The sequence below is a fragment of the Rhodotorula paludigena genome (genome assembly GCF_050403205.1).
Source record: "Rhodotorula paludigena JCM10292 DNA, Rt_paludigena_JCM10292v1_ctg1, whole genome shotgun sequence".
NCBI classification, from domain to species: domain Eukaryota; kingdom Fungi; phylum Basidiomycota; class Microbotryomycetes; order Sporidiobolales; family Sporidiobolaceae; genus Rhodotorula; species Rhodotorula paludigena.
The window spans coordinates 108018-124098 of record NW_027481457.1 but is presented as its reverse complement, the minus strand read 5'-3'; the positions used below and the strand labels follow the sequence as shown (position 1 = coordinate 124098).

The window sequence follows — 16081 nt, the reverse complement described above, 5'->3', positions numbered from 1 at the left end:
GAGAGTTGATCGAGTATGTACATGTGCTGGACATTGCTCGTCTACTGCTTGGAGAGTCGTCTATCGCCTTCATGCCGCTCAAAACGGGCAACCTGCTCCGAGGTACATTCGGATCGCGGAGGGCGGCACGTTGATGATGCGCCCAGGAATCGTCTCGCTCTGCAGACGCTTGTGTGCTTCGTAGCTGCACGGCAAGCGGGCGTCAGCGTACGCTGTTCGTGCGATTCTTGACGTCCTCGAGCCGACATCTTGCAAAATGGTCTTCCAGCGCCCTGAAGCGGCGCGACCCACCGGTGGCAGCCTCCAAATGCAAAGTAGTAGTTCTGGCCGTCTGGCGCAATGCACCGCAGCACTTCGATCGGCGTGAAGTCGTCGCCTTTCTGCTCGGGAGTTCGAGGCAGGTCAGCAGCGCTTGCATCTGGAGCCGCCGAGGTCGTGCGCACCTGAATGTCGGCCATGAAGCGCTGCACTTTGCTCTCTTCGAGCTCCGAGGGCAGTGGTCGGTTGATGACCTTCATCGGCACCTGCACGGTCGGTGCATCCTTGGACGCGAACTTGGAGAAGTTGACGTGCTGCTGTGACTGCGACTGCATGAGCGTGTCTGCTGGTGCTTGCAGCATGCTGGTTCGTGGCGAGCGGGAGAAGCGAGAGGCGAGCATTCTCGTTGATTTGTGGCCGAACGGCGATCGAAGCCGGCGGCGACGCGGTGCAGCTTCGTGGCCGAATTGTTTCGAGAGCGCCTATTACGTTCTCCAGGTAGTAGCGAAGTGTTTGCTTCTTTTTGCTTCTTCGCAGACATGCCTGGCTCTTGTACAGTCCCGCGCGAAGCGGACTGAGTGTGCGTGGCGAGGTTTCTGGTAGATGCCGCACTCTCCAGGATTCGCGACGCTCGAAGTTCTCCTGCGCTAATTCTTTGCTCCATTTCGAAGTCTAGGACCGATTTGCACAGTGCTAACGGTTCGGGAGCGAGATTGACGTACTGGCAACTTGAGAAGGTCCCGCTTTCGTGCGCGACAAAGTTGCGCAGCGCTTCTACGGATGTTGCAAGGCTACCGTCACTGATCGCTTCATCGACCAAAACATCTTTGGCTCGCTTTCCTTGCCGCCTCGCATGCCGTGAAACTGTCGGCTTGGTTGACATAGGTGACAAAAATGCTGCTTCGTGCCTAGTCAGAGCGAGAAGCCCGCAGAAGGGACTGACGAGGCGGGAGGGGCATCCGAAGAGCCTGGTTGGTGGAGGGGGCATTTGCTCGTTCGCTCGCAACTCGAGCGGCGCTGGCAGGAACTATGTCTTTCGGCTCAATAGCACCCAAGCGTTGGTCTGAGCAAGTGCAGACGCGTCCGGACCGCTGCCGTAGGGCGGGACAGCGCAGCATTGGCAAGACAGCACGGACATGGCTAGCTGGGCACAGCTTGCTCCGGACGGCTTGTGCTCGCGTGTACACCATCTTTGATATGCTGTCAGTGCCCATGCCAGTACCAAGACGAGCTCTATGCGCGCGGAGGAGAGAAATTGGCACTGGTTGGTCAAGCGGCCTGGTTGGCCGGTGGTCAGTGACGGTAGCGGCATGCTCCTGAGGGCGCGGAGTCTAGCAACTGGTTCGGAATGACAGTTCAGGCGGAAGCGGGCTGCAGCTTCACGGAGGGTGACGCAGTCAGCATTTTTCACCTTTGATTCTTGTGACGCTGCTCCTGACCTCGAGTACCTCGGAGACAACGTCGGCCGGGCGCGGAAGAGGAAGCCACTCCACTGAGTACCGATTGTCTACCGCGATGCTTGGGAGAAAAAGAGAACTCTGCCTTTTTCCACTGCCCCTGCCGTCACGCCCCTTTGCAAGTGCTTCATTCGCAGAGGCCGTAGCGCCCGAGCAAGTGTCAGTGGCCCAGCCAAAAAGTGTACCCTTTCTGCCTTCCCGAAGAGGCAAAAGTGGATGTCAAGCACCGGGTGCTTGCTTGTAGCGTCTCCTGGTCTCGATCCAGGGACTTTTGGGTCACACAATATGAGCCCAACGAACTGCCACTGTTCCAAGACGCTGTTTGATGTACAGACTTCCCTTGTCTGCGTCCATGTACCACAAACCACTACGCAGCCCGCAGATCTGCGGTTTCCCTCCTCTGCCGGTCATCCTCCGGTCCATCTGAACGCTCTGTTGCAGCCCCCGAAGCTAGATCCTTATTGCATCAAGAACGAGCGTGCACTGCTCGTTTTTGTGCAAGCCTTTGCTCACGTCGTCGAGACGCGACGGACAAACCCACGGCTCTCTCTCCGCTTCTGCGCTTAGCACTGCACGTATTCAAACGTACACGTGCCTGCACTCCGGCACTTGAGCTACGCTAGACCTCACTCTGCCCTGGTTTTCACCTCCTGCACGAGCAGCAAAGGCGCTGCTTCCGTCCCATCCGCTTACGCCGCCGGTGTCCTCATGCACGGTCAACTGGTGAGATTCCAAGCTACTGAGCCTGTTCTAGATGGCTCTTGCCGGTGCATATGACCTCACTTCCCCGACACTCGAGGGGAGCTCACTGAACCGCACTGCTCCCGGTTGCGGCCTCGGATCCTATCTCCTCTTGCCAACAAGACAGAACTGCCTTTCATTCCATGCACAAGAAGCGGGTCTCTGCGTGTTACTCAGTTGCGCACACTGTCGTGCCAATGCAGCGGCTCTGTCTGTCCTTGTCCCGCTTTCCCGGGGCACAAACTCAATCTTGCTGCCTTGCCATGCTCGAGCCCTCGAGCCCCAAAAAGTGACCTAGTAGCAATGTCCCTGAGAAGTCTGAGCTGCGCCAGCAGTACCGGCCAGTCTTTTAAGCTCAACACTGCAACCTACTTGCCGCGTCTCCTGCCTCCGCAACCCTGCTGGCAATCTTCTGTCCATGGGTGCGGCGCATTGCTATACAGCGGTTTGCCATGGGCAAATGGCAAGCTGATTGCTGGTGCTACAGCTGCTTTCCACAGCAACGCAACTGTCAGCGCCCACACAGTCACTTCGCTTCTCGGTCACCTCCCTGACAGTTTTCCTTGTCTCGATGAGATTCTGTCAGAGAGGTGGATTATGCTACACTTTCAATTCTCAAGCAGTGCCTCACAGAATGGCCAAGCTGACAAGAATGGTTGTCGCACAACTTGAGAAGGTTGACGCGGTCAGGAATTTTGTCCCGCCACTGCATACCTCTCAGCATCATGCAAGCGTTAGCCAAGTAGATCAGTGTTTACTTGCATGACCGGTGTCTTCTGCCCCTCTCTCAGCCTGCCTGCTCCACGTCCAGCTGGAAGGGCAGTCGAGTGCAGGCTGGTGGTACAGAAGCACAGATGCAAGAGCACGTGTACCGGTAAGGACTGTGCTCACTCCCTGCAAAGATTGCATGTCAAGTCCCCCCTCCCTCTCTTTCCCTGCTCTCTCTCTCTCTCTCTATCCCTCCCTCCCTCTCTCTCTCCCTCCCTCTCTCTCTCTACGCTTCTCTCCACCGCGATGGTCCTGCAAACGCCGGCCAGCCGCTGAGCCTCTGGGATGGGCCACGCACGGATTAAGGGGCAGGGAACAGGTGCTCAGAGCTGCGAGCAGTGTGACAGCCGTGAATGCAAGGTCAACACCCAACCCAGAGAGGCCCCTTCGAGGTTCCTTGGCCGCTGTAGAGGCTCTGCGCTCAGGCAAGGTCTGTCACGCGCCGGATCAACAGCACAGCATCTTTGACCAAGCCCCAGGTGAGCGCAGAGGCAAGGGACGCTGGCAGGGCGGCGCCGCCAGTGCCATGTTGTGCGGGCGGGCGGCCACGTTGCTCGACCCGCAGCAGCCCCCGCCCACCTTGCACTCTGATGACGCGGCGCCGCTTGCCCGCAGCGCACCAACGTTGGCATCGAGGGCGCCGCGCGCGCAGTTGCCAAGCCTGCCCCGTGCAGCATCAGGTGAGATGTGCAAGGATGCAGAGCTTGACAAAGTGGCTCAGATCCTGGTCAATCTGTGCGGCAAAGAGGCTGCCAATGCCCTGCCAGAGCCAATCAACGGCGCCAACAAGCGCAAGGAGTTGTGGCAGCGGAAGGAGGCCAAGTGGGCCTCCGTGCAGCAAGTGCAGCGTGAGCGCCTTGTGCAGCAGCAACAGGCGCGGCACAAGCGCAAACGGCCGCTCTGTGACAGCACTGCATCAGGCATCGACCACCTTGTCTGCATCATCAACGGGCGCCTGCCGAGCGCGCATACCCGCCGCCGCCACTCGATCTTGAGCATCCGGCCGTCACCCATTTTGCCGCTTCCCCTCGCACAGTCGATGTGCTCCTTGAGCTTGTCTGCGCGCCGCTGTCGCATCTCGAGCCGCAGCTCAACATCCTCGAGCCTGCCGACAGCGACCCACTCGAGTTTGACACTGCGCAAGACGCACCCGTCTTGAGCGCAGGCAGCGAAGCAGTCGGCAGCGACGGGCTTGCGCGGTACTATGTACGCAAGCTGAGCTTCCGCTTGTCGGCGTCGGTGCTTGCTGTGCTCGAAGAGTACGCCCGCCTGTACCCGGCCGACAAGCCATGGGCAAGCACAACCGCCAACATTATCCGCACCGCCTGCCTCTTGCCCGAAATCCCTGTCCTGCTCTGCTATGGCGGCATCACTGTTGCCTCGACCCCGCTCGAGCGGCTCAAGGCTGACAGCGGGGCGGCGGGAGGCTCACACATCAAGAGCTTCCTGCGGGTCGTTGCTTGCGCTGCGCCTGAGACAACCAGGCGCGTGTTTGAGTTTGTTGCACTCAGCACGCCACCCGCAACAATCCTCAACGCCAACTCTGCGCTTGTCGGCGAGACAGAGCGCATCATCATCTCAAGCCTCGCGCCGCTCGCGCTGAACTCGTCGGACGGTAATCGGCTCCTCAGCCTGGATCCAGCGTTGCTCACACAAGAACGCGCCTTTGTGACCAACGGGAGGGCACTGCCAGCCGACGTCGAGGGCGTGGCTCCATCAGTTGCGCCATCGGCGGAGACGGTCGCACTGCTCCAGCACCACCTCGGCAACGCCGTACAGCTCTGGCAGGCCCTCCTGCAGCGCGACGTCGGTCAGACGGTTGACATGGCAACGGAGGAAGGCGAGCGGGCTTTCAAGGCCATCGAGACCGACCTGACTGCCGCCTTTGGGCGCAAGGGCTGGACCGGCGCGTTCCAGGCTATCCTGTCCAAGGACGTGACCAAGGCAGACCTCAACAGCGTCAAGACATTTACCGGCGTAACTGCAGCTTGAGGACCTGCTGCGACAGCTCTTTTCCACGGCATTGTCCTCGGCCTGGACCAGTTCGACCTCCGCTCTTCCGGCATGGCCCTCGACCTGTGGGCCCTCCAGCTGCGGCATTGCCTGATCCTCATTGCCATCATTGTCTGCGCCCGGGCGCTCATCATCCCTTGTCCCCTCTTCATCCTCTCGCGCTCGTCAAAGAGCTCAAACTTGCTCCGCTCGGGCAAGTTTCCATCCGCCTTCAACTGCTTGTCGCCGTACCTCGACAGCTTCCTCTCGGTCTCAGTTGCCTCAACACCGGAAGTTCTCAAGTCGCTCTCCTCAGACCTCAAGCTTCGGTGGACCGAGACGCCAACTGTCGGATGGGTCATCTGCATTGGCTTGACCGCTGTTGTCCAGTACGGGCCAGCTGCGCACGACCTTGCGCTACATCTTGCTGCGCCCGACGATGGCAAGATCAAGTACGACCCAGCATTGCAGGACAAGTGGGTTGCCCTCTCGGCCCTCGTTGCTGCCAAGGTGGCCCTCGTGCGTCGCGCTCTGGCTAACGGGCTTGTGCTCGGCGCGCTGCATTACGGCAGCGCACCGGAGCTTTGCACGCTCCTGCGCGCGGCGCACGAGCGCGCAGAGACCGAGTCTTGCCGTATCGGGCTGGAGGATGTGCTCGTCGAGGCGCGCACCAAGCTCGCTGAGGGCACGAGCGCCCTCACGGGCCTGCGGGCTATTGGCGCGTTCAAGTAACGTGAGATTGAGGTGATCAGCAATGGAGGAAGTGCGCAGGAGGCGAGCTGAGATTTCGCGTCGACGAGTCTGCACGAGAGACGGAGAGAGGAGCTTGATTACAAGAGAGGGGAGTGCAACAACGGAGGTTTATATAGTGTACAGAGAGAACATTCTAGCAGAACGGTGGCAAAGAGATGAGTGAGCATAACGGCGAGGAAGCGAACGTTTGAGAGAGGGGGAAGACACCTGCCGCGACAGGAAGTTGCCACAGAGCGCAGAGCGTGCGGAGCGCGTGACCCGCCAATGGGCGGCGGCACCGCCCAAGCCAAAGTTTGAGGGCCTGCCGCTCAAGCCGCGCAACCTCGACCTGCTCCAGCCCTTCTTCTCTGTCGACCCTCCCCGCGTCCTCTCACCTGCACTCATCCCGCTCGACCTTGTCGCGCTGCACCAGCGCCTCCAGCTACTCGTGCGCCAGCTCACTGCGCACCACAGCGCTCTCGTCGACGGCCTCCCGTCGCCGCTCCCGCCCGTCCACGGCTGCACAACCGGCGACGAGCAGTATTGCTCGTGGTACCTCTCTGCGCGCAAGGGCGTCGAGATTGCGCGCAGTGCCGGCGGCGTCAACCGTGGCAAGGGCGGCCTTGGGAAGGACCCAGTCCGCGCAGAGGAGGTGCACGGTATGCGTGTCACCAACGCGCTCAAGCGCAAGGAGGCGCAGCGGGCGGTGCGGGGCGTCTTGCTGCCCAGCTCAAATTTGGCAGGCAAGATGCTCGCGCTCTTCGAGACGGCCGAACGCGAGGGCACGGGCTACGGCGCGCGGCAAGATCTTCTCGCGTACTGGTGCAGCTTGTGCGAGGGGCTGCACTTTGCCTACTGTACCGCAACAAGCTTGACTTGGTGCCGCACAATGCAGCGTGCAGCGGTCGCCTCGAGTCGGTCCATGTCCTGCATCCGTCAACCCTCCTCTACCTCGCCGACAAGCCTGTCAACGCGCTCGAGGTGCTTGAGCCGGCAATCAACAGCAAAATCACCTTGATCTGCCAGATGGTGTCACACTCAGGCGACATGGGCAAGCTTGCCAAACTTGGCCTTGCCAAGCTCGAGTTCATCTCGATCAACACCAAGATCTTGGTCCTCGCGCTCGACTTGGCAGTGTGGCGCGGCCTCACTGCACTCAACTTGATCCTTGTTGCGCAAGCACCCAACTCTATCAACAGTGAGTGGCTCTCTCTATTGCACATTCCGGCTTCAAACTGGCACACTTCCCTCTACAGGCCAACTTTGCCTGGGGCAGCGAATCCAGCGCGTCGTTGGCAGCGAGTATCTCTGCCATCCTTGACGGCGACAACCTTGTCGTCTTTGACTGCCAGGAGCATAGCTGCAACTACGTCGCCGTGATTGGCAGCCGCCACAGCACCGCGACAAATCAAGGCGCCCGTACATGGTCCTTGCCGCAAGGCAGCTTGCCGCCGGCAACTGAATCCTCATCCTTACGCTTCACTTTGCTCACTGTCTTGTCTTTGCCCTCGCTTTGCCCAACAACCAGGGCATCAAGAGCATTGTCGACAAGCGCGCAGGAAAGAAGGCCTCGACAAAGGACCGCAAGGCAGCGCTCAAGGTCATCCAGTGTGCGGTCTTTGATTCTTTGCTTGGAGGCAGCGCAGGGTTGGCGGTGGGTGAGGAGAAGTGGGCAGTCCGAAGTATAGTAGAATCTGTGTGTAAAAAGAGACCTATACATAAAATCTGCCTGTGAGAAAGCCCAACTCCATTCACAGTCACGCTCAATCTGAGCCAATGCAAATTGTGCATGCAAGAAAGAGTGGATTTTAGGGAAGTGTGTGAGCCTGCCTCGCAGACTTTGAAAGGGGCAGACTTTACGATATCTTTGCGGCAAATGAGCACTTTCTTAGTCTCTATGATGGAGCTGGTGTTGCTGCTGTTGCTGTCGTTGCTGGCAAGTGCCCTGTTGTTGAACACGGCCTCCAACGCGATAGACGAGCTTGGCCCTGCTCGGTCGTAGTTGTGCAAGTTGACATTGGCCAGCGGACCGCCAGATGTCAACCTCGAGGGTCGCCCCCTTCTCCCTCCGCTCGAGTTCGCAAGAGGAGCGCCAAACGACGCCTTGCTTGCTCGAGTGCACCAGCACAGGGCCACAAAACATTCTGCAGCCCCGACTACAGCGCCACACGCCCTTGTCGCGCCCGCTCGGCGCCATGTCCGCACCGGGCCTCCTCGCCGTCAGCCTCGCCAACCCAGCTGCGCTGGCGGGCACAGTCAGCCTCGAGGTCGCCGAGAGTGGCATCCTGATCGGCGCCGGGCAGTCGTACGAGGTGCGCGCGCTCTCTTCGCTTCCAAGCTGCTCGTCACCCAACTTCCGCATGAGCTGACCTCGCGACATCCGGCAGGCGGCGCTGGACGAAGTCAAGGAGCACTTCAGACTCAAAGATACGGGCTACACCTGCGCCTTCTCGCAGCGCATCGCCTCGCGCGGCCGCACCTTCGTCATCGCCCCCTCCGCCTGGGAACGCCTCGCGCCCGAAACCGACCTCGAGCTCGTCGTCTTTCCCGCGCCCGCCAAGGCCGGAGTCAGTAACTGTGGGACATACGCGGCGCACGTGGGACCCGTGTCTCCTCTGATTGCCGTCGTGGAGCCGCAACTGGCTTCTCAGCAGATTCTCTCGCAAGCGGCCAGCAGCGGAGTCGCGCCTGCCACACCCAGCAATACCGACGACTCGAGCGACGAAGTCAGCGACTCTGATGTCGAAGTCGGACCGGCACGGTCGCAGCGGCTCGATCAGGTGAGCTCCTTCGCTGCTCTCCCTGCAGCTGCGGACTGATAACCGCCCATCGTGCAGCCCTCGCCAGCGCCTCGGCCCGAGCAGATGTACGAAGGAACGCCGCAGTCGACGAGCACCTTCCGCAGCCGGACCTCGACGCCGAACCGCTCGGGATCGCCGTCTCCCTCGAATCGCTCGAGTGACTTCAAGGCCTTCCTGCGACAGCAGATCCAGCAAGATGAGGCTGCACCCGCCGAAGCAACCTCTCATCAGTCGACTTCGTATCAGCGCTACGAACAGCAGCGCTCGCCGTCTCCGCCCTCGCAAATGCTCGACCCGGCCGTCCTGCGATACAGCGTAGACAGTCACGCCTCGTTTCGCATCGGCCTCGACGACGGCGGTAACGTCGCGTTTGTACCTCCATCGCCTGCTCAGCGTAGCGCCACCATCGCAGACGATGCCAGCCAGGCCGTCGCGGGATCTAGCCACAGCGGGAAGGGCAAGGAGCGCGCCCGCTCGCAGAGCCCACGATTCGCCGACGACGAGGGCGACGTGGCGTTCCAGATCAAGTCCGAGCCGCAGTCGTCGCAGAATGGCGCGCCGCAGAGCCTCGCACTGCCAGTCTCGCCGCGCACGGCGCTCAAGCCCAGGTCGTCCGGCCTCGTCGCTGCGTCCTTCTCGACTGCACTCTCGCGCGGCAGCTCAGGCTCGCCGATCACTGCGGGCACAACAAGCTCTGCATACCCGCGGACCAGCTCGGGCAGTACCGACGATAGCGCGTCGGGGTCGGGACCGTCGACGTCCTTGCGCCGCACCAGCTTCGCGCGCAGCGCGTCGGAGCGCATCTCGCCGGATCTGGATGCGACTCCTTCGGGCTTGAAGCGCACAGCCGCTCTCTCCGCATCGAGCGCGAGCCCGCAGAAGCGCCCGCGCATGTCGCAGCACCTGCAGCCGAATGCCTCAGCCCTCAGCCCCAGCGCCTCATCTGTCCACACCCCGGCGCCGAAGAAACGGTCACGCCCCCGGCCGTCCGCAGCGCCAAAGGACGACGCGCAGAGGCGCCTCGAAGCCCTCGCTCGCCCGCGCGCCCCCATCCCCGGTGAACCTCGCAGCGGGCGCTTTACCTACTGGATCCGCCTCCCCAACTGGCCCATCTCGCCCGTCAACGAGAAGTCGATGCTGCGCCACCAGTACCTCTACAAGCAAGGCGCCCGCGGAGATGTCACCCTCGGCTTGACGCTCCAGTTCGTCGTCGAGACGGCGGCGAGGCTCACCGGATGGAAGGAGCAGGACTTGCGCCTCACGTTCTACTCGACGGGGGCGGACGGCGTGCAGGTCAAGACCATCGTGTGGGGCTGGGACCGCACGCTCGTCGAGTTCTGCGACCTCGAGGAGATCGGCTTGCAGCAAAACGGTGCGATCGACCTCGACATGATCGAGTACGACTCTCTGCGCCCGTTTGACGCGCTCGAGTAGGCGCGAGGAGGGCCTGCATTGTTACTCCTCTCGCTTTGCCGCGCTCATCCGATAGCACACGGAGATGCAAGAGTATCATGACATGAGCTGCGACGAGTATGAGCGGCACAAGCGCGGAGAGACAGACAACATGCGGAGCGGAAGGAAGGACGGCAAGCACAAGGACACTGAGACGACACAGCACAACCCAGATCACCGCTTCTTTCCCTTGGCCTCTTTTTCGGCCTTCTTGGCGAGACGCTCCTCCTCGCGCTTGCGTTTACGCTCGGCCTCCTCGGCGCGGAAGACTTCCCTGCAGGCCACGAGCCATTCAGCAAGAGTGTCCGGTGGCCGCTGAAAAGACGTTCAGCACGCACATCTCGGCCTTGGTGCGGCGCTTGCGCTTTTTGACGGGTTCGCCGTTCTCGTCCACCTCGGCCTTGCGCTTCCGCGGGGCAGCCTTGGGTTTCGCTGCAGCCGGAGTGCCCGGTGCTTGAGGCGTCTCGGAGCCGCTGCCCGCGGGTTGCTCGGCGTCGTCGTCGGCGGCGGCCGTCTGATTGACGTCGGCAAAGAAGGAGAAGCCGTCTGCGAGGCGGTACAAGTGTGAGCAGATGAAGCAAATGCAAGACGGTGGGGGCGACACACCTTCGTCGTCGGCTGGCATGTCCCAAGCAGGCTTCTGCTCGGCCGCCGCCGCCGCCCTCTTCTGCCGCTTCGTCTCCTCGCGCTTGAGCGCGCCCTTCTTGCCCTCGACGCGCTTCGTCTCCTCGAGGCGCTTGCGACGCTCTTCGGCCTGGCGCAAGCTGTCCTCGAGCTCGTCGTCGTTGAGCAGGAGCGAGACGACCTCGTTGGCCTTGGCCGGGCCTTCGCTGGGCGCAGCAGCACCCGAGGAGCCGACGACGGCGTCCTGCACGAGCTTCTTGTTGCGCGCAAGCTGGACAATGCGCTCGTCGACCGTGTCCTTGGTGATGAGGCGGTAGACCGTGACCTGCTTCGTCTGGCCGAGACGATGGGCGCGGTCCATCGCCTGCGCATCGTTCGACGGGTTCCAGTCTGAGTCGTAAAAGATGACGGTGTCGGCGGCCGTAAGGTTGATGCCGAGACCACCGGCGCGAGTCGAGAGCAGGAAGATGAAGAGTTCGGGCCTGTCAAGCGGGATGTCGGGTCAGAGGGGGGCACCAAGGCAGAAGCGCAACGAGCGACGCACTTGGTCTGCCAGTCGGTGACCATGTCGCGGCGCTCCGAGATGGTCGAGCTGCCGTCGAGGCGGAGGTACTTGTGCTGGCGGAACGCGAGGTACTCCTCGAACAGGTCGATCATGCGCGTCATCTGGAAGTAGATCAGGCAGCGGTGGCCCTCGGCCTTGAGTTGCGTAAGGAGCGCGTCGAGCTTGGCGAGCTTGCCCGAGTCGAGGATGAGCTTCTGGAGCTGCGGGACCTGCATCGAGGGCAGCGGGAGCTGCGTCTCGTCAGATGCGTCAAGCACACCCTGCGGCGAGAAGCCCGGCAAGGCGTTCTCGAACTGGCGAACCGCCGCGGGCGACTCGCGGAGCGATACGGGCATGCCATAGATGGCGTCGTGGAAGTGCTGGTCGAAGCGCTCTGCCTCGGCTTCGTACGCAAACGAGCGGTCGCTGCAGACGGCCGAGATGGCCGGCGCGACAGCCGGGTCGTAGTAGAAGCGGGCATCCGCGTGGGTCAGGCGGGACGAGCGGCGGTAGTTGTGCTCGACTTCGGCGAGGGAAGTGAGGCCGAGGGCGCGCCAGGAGTGGTCGCGAGGAAGGGAGTCGGGCTTGGAAGGGACGTGAAGGTGGAATGGGACTGCAGCGGTGTCGTCGTCGTCGCGAGTGCTGCGAGAGTGGACCGAGCGTGAGCGGAACCCACCGCAGAGACATGGAAGGGGACGCACGACTCGTAGAATGCGATGGACCGAGCGCGCGACTGGCGCTCAAGCGCCATACCAAGGCGCACGATGCCGTGCGCAGACACCGCCTTGTAGAGCTCGCCAGGACTCAGACCGAGCCCAAGGGAGAATGCGAACGGCGAGTCTGTGCGAGTGGATGTCAGCTTGCTAGTCGGCAACGTGACGGAAGTCTAGAGCGTACTGTTCTCCTTGAGCGATTTCTGGGTGTGGTCAGGTCGCCAGATGTTCATGAGGCGGTCGAGGTGGAAGCTGTCGAAGCCGGCGCGCGAGTTTGGCCCGGGCACAGTGACGAGGGCGCCCTCGCGGTACAGAGTCTTGGGCACCTTGTATTCGATCATGCTGTGCGTCGCGTACGGCACATCGAGCACCTCGGGGTCGCGGATGAGGCTCGCCGTCTTGTTGTACTCGGCAAAGGCGAACGGCGCGGTGACATCGGCGCGCTCAAACAGCTCGGGGTGGTTGCACACCTTGCGGAACTGCATGATGAGGTTCATGAGACGCTTGACGCTGTCGTCGTCATTGAGCGTCGATGCGCGCGCGACGAGGTCCGTAATCGAGATGTTCTCCTTCAGCGTGCGGTACATGGCCTTCTGGCGCGGCGTCAGGTCGCAGTAGACGTCGATCTCGATCTGCAGACGCGGAATGTCAGAGATGCAGGGCGGAAGAAGGGGACGATGCGAGGGGATCGCACCTTGTCGCCAAGCTCGTTCTGCACGTTCTTCTTGATGCGTCGGAGCATGAACGGCTTGAGAATCATGTGCAGGCGGCGCAGCTGGTGCTCGCTCATCGCGCCCTTCTCGGCGCTGTTTTCGATGTCCTTGGAGAACCACTCGCTGAACTCGTCGTGCGAATCGAACAGCGACGGCATGATGAAGTGGAGCAGCGCCCACAGCTCGTGCATCGAGTTCTGGATCGGCGTACCGGTCAGGAGGAGGCGGTTGCGGCAGCGGAAGCCGAGGAGCGTCTTCCACCGAGTCGACGACGCCGACTTGATGGCCTGCGCCTCGTCGAGCACCATGTACTGCCACTTCACCTGGTTGAAGTACTTCTCGTCGGCAACAGCGAGCTGGTACGACGTGACGACGACGTGGAACGGCGCGTCCTTGTCGTAGCGGATCGACTTGCGGTTCCAGAACTTGCGGAGCACGGCGCGGTCCTTCGTGTTGCCCCAGTACGGCAGCGCCTTAAGGTTGGGGACAAACTTGGTGATCTCCTGCTGCCAGTTGTGCAGCGTCGACGCGGGCGAGATTACGAGGAACGGGCCCCAGATGTTGTGGACCTCGGCGAGATACGCCATGAGCGAGATGCTCTGCACCGTCTTGCCCAAGCCCATCTCGTCGGCGAGGATGCCGTTGATGCCCTGCTCGTAAAGGTTGGCGAGCCAGTTGAGACCCTTGAGCTGGTACTCCTTGAGCGTGCACGCGAGCATCTTCGGCTGCTTGACGACGAGACTCTCCGTGTCCGGGTTCTGGAAGTTGAGGTCGTCACCGTCAAAATCGAGCGGAGCATTTGGGTTCGCTTGCTGGAACGACGAGCCGTGCTGCTCGCGCGCCTGCTCATCGAACGCCGACGCCGCGTTTTTGGCAGCGTCGATGGCGGCTTGGGCATTGCGGCGCGCGTGCAACGCGGCGTTCTCCTCATCGTCTGCGAACGGTAGGAGCGTGAGAAATGAATCTCGCCCGCCGAGAAGCCCCGGACGCACCCTCGTCAAAGTTGAGCGCGCGGAGATCGCCCTGTGTGTCCTTGGCGGCCATAGCGGCGGCGAGGGATGCGCTGGGCTGCGCCGGCTGAGCGGGCCTCGCCTCGCTCGCCGTGTCGGCAGATTCCTCGGCCTCGTTGGCTGCACCCAGCAGGCGGAGACATCAGCACTGCGGCATCGACGAGCGAAGAAGGCGACACGCACTCTTGATCTTGTTGCCGACGAAGTGCGAGTACAGCTCGGTTTGCGTGATGAGGAAGTTGAGCTTGCGCGCCTGGCGCTTGGCCTCGCGCACCTCCTCCTCCTTGCGCGCCTTTTCGAGCGCCTCCTTCTCGGCCTTTTTGCGCTGCTCGCGCTCGCGCTTCTCGTTACCCTTCATGAACATCATGAGCTCGCGCATGACCTTCTTGGCGCGCGTTTGAACATCCTTCGTCGGCTTGGTCCGGGTCGCGGCGCGACGGGCCTCGCGCGAGACGATCGAGGAGAGGCGCTTGCAGAAGAACTGGCGCGAGGTCGTGCTCTGCTGGGCGACCTTGACGACCTACAAGAGGACAGCCGAGTTAGCGAGATTCGCGCGACGGAAGCGGGAGACGCACCTTGGGAATGTCGCGCCGCGCGATCTGCTGCCAAACCTTGCGCTCGAGCTCGTCAATCGGCTGCTTCGGCTTCTTCGGTTTGACCATGTCGCCCTCGGCGTCATCATCCAGGAAGTCGGAAGCGGGCTGCGGCGAAAGATGCCGCGAAGCAGCAAGCGGCTGACCCGTTGCGTCGTACTGCTGGCCGTCCGGTCCGATGTAGGCGCCAGGCGGGAGACCTTCCGGCGCGTACGACGACGAGCGGCGCGAGCCAGCCTTGCCCTTGCGGCCCTTGGCGCCCGCGACCTCGTACAAGTCGCTGCCGTCCTCGTCGAGGTCGTCGTACTCGGCGTACATGCCGATCGACGAGAGCGCCTGCGCCGCCTCCTCCTCGAGATCGCCCGTGTCGCCGACGCGCTTGCGCTTGCGCGCGCCGCGCCCGCTCGTCAAGAGCTCCTCTTCTTGCTCGCGCATGCGCGCCGCCGCCTCCTCGCGCTCGCGCGCCAGCTTTTCCGCGAGCGCGCGATCCTCGGCCTCGCGCTGTTCGGGCGTCAGGTTGGCCTTGCGCTCGGCCTCTGCGAGCTTGGCGATGCGCGCCTCCTCGGCGCGGAGCCGGCGCTGCTCGTTGTCGTGCTCGCGCTTCTGGCGGTCCTCCTCGCGCTTCTTGCGCGCCGCCTCGCGCTGCTTGCGCAGGCGCTCCTCCTTGTCGACCTCTTTGCGTGCGCGCTTCTCCTCGTCGACCGTCGCGCGCTGGAGCGCCTCGGCCTCCTGCCGCGCGCGCACCTCGTCCTCGCGCTCAAGCTCGACGAGCCGCACCTCGCGCCGCTCGCGCATGGCCGGGATCCGCTTCTCGCTCATCTCGACGGCGCGCGCCGCGACGACAAACTTGCGGCTCGCCTCGGCGTCCTCGGCGTCCTGCTCGACCTGGCGGCGGCGCGCGTGCAGGTCGAGGATGTAGGCCTGCAGCGGCTCGCGCCAGATGTGGGCGGTCGCGCGGAGCAGGCCGTCGCCTTCCTCGTCCGAGACGTAGCCGTCGCCGTCGATACCGTCGCCGTTGAAGCCAGACGCGCCGCGACCGTTGCGGCCGGGCGTGTACGACTCGTCGTCGTCGTACACCTCGTCGTTGTAGCGTTTCGGGCGGGTCGACTGGCGGAGCGAGGACTGCGATTGAACGTCCACGAAGTCAATACAGTCTCACCCCCACGAAGACACGACAAGGGGGACGCAGCACGCACGCGACGGGTGGCAATGTCGTCCTCGTCGATGAAGGCAGCAGCAGCTCGACTCGGGCGTTTGCGCTTGGGTTTAGCCGCAGGCATTCCCGGAGCCGCGGGTGCAGCTGCAGCGTACGGCGAAGTGAGAGGGAGACCGCCGTTCGCGCCGGGAGGCCCGTCAAGGAGGTGCGAAAGAGACGCCATGGCCGCACGCGGAGGCGGTGCAGGGCAGAGGCGAGATCGGTCGAGCACACTAGCGAGAGTCGCTCGGCGTGTCTGGAATACCCTGCAAGCGCCTGAGCAAGTCAGCGGGCGAAAGGACGCGAGGTGGAGGCTGCGCGGGGGCGGCGACGACGAGCCGAATTGCGGGCGCGCACCTTGGCCTGCGCGAGGTGTGCGACGACGGGCGAGCGGGCAGGCTGTGCTGCTCTGCGCGGCGCTGCGGGTGGCTGGTGCGCTGCAGCGGGACCGAGCGTGCGGGGCGCGGCCGTCCGAGGGCCTCGTCGTC

General features: G+C 62.7%; 4 protein-coding genes across 4 annotated transcripts; 2 read left to right on the top strand and 2 right to left on the bottom strand.

Annotated features, from left to right (window-relative positions):
* Positions 1 to 78: 78 nt before the first annotated feature.
* On the bottom strand, positions 79 to 620 carry SRX1 (sulfiredoxin; the record flags this gene model as incomplete). Its single annotated transcript, XM_076645335.1, has 3 exons — positions 79 to 184; positions 292 to 380; positions 444 to 620. The coding sequence occupies 3 exons, from the start codon at positions 618 to 620 to the stop codon at positions 79 to 81; spliced, it is 372 nt and encodes a 123-aa protein (XP_076508862.1).
* A 3289-nt stretch (positions 621 to 3909) lies between these two features.
* JCM10292_001913 (uncharacterized protein) lies at positions 3910 to 7269 on the top strand (the record flags this gene model as incomplete). Its single annotated transcript, XM_076645334.1, has 6 exons — positions 3910 to 4072; positions 4261 to 5201; positions 5268 to 5944; positions 6189 to 6779; positions 6851 to 7146; positions 7205 to 7269. The coding sequence occupies 6 exons, from the start codon at positions 3910 to 3912 to the stop codon at positions 7267 to 7269; spliced, it is 2733 nt and encodes a 910-aa protein (XP_076508861.1).
* Positions 7270 to 8143: 874 nt separating this feature from the next.
* Positions 8144 to 10183, top strand: JCM10292_001912 (uncharacterized protein; the record flags this gene model as incomplete). Its single annotated transcript, XM_076645333.1, has 3 exons — positions 8144 to 8260; positions 8336 to 8728; positions 8786 to 10183. 3 exons carry the CDS (start codon positions 8144 to 8146, stop codon positions 10181 to 10183), a joined length of 1908 nt encoding a protein of 635 aa, XP_076508860.1.
* A 192-nt stretch (positions 10184 to 10375) lies between these two features.
* On the bottom strand, positions 10376 to 15777 carry INO80 (chromatin-remodeling ATPase INO80; the record flags this gene model as incomplete). The annotated part of the gene is made up of 11 exons (XM_076645332.1): positions 10376 to 10475; positions 10540 to 10747; positions 10808 to 11307; positions 11370 to 12011; positions 12071 to 12209; positions 12267 to 12714; positions 12777 to 13729; positions 13788 to 13925; positions 13989 to 14325; positions 14381 to 15520; positions 15595 to 15777. The coding sequence occupies 11 exons, from the start codon at positions 15775 to 15777 to the stop codon at positions 10376 to 10378; spliced, it is 4788 nt and encodes a 1595-aa protein (XP_076508859.1).
* Positions 15778 to 16081: the final 304 nt, after the last annotated feature.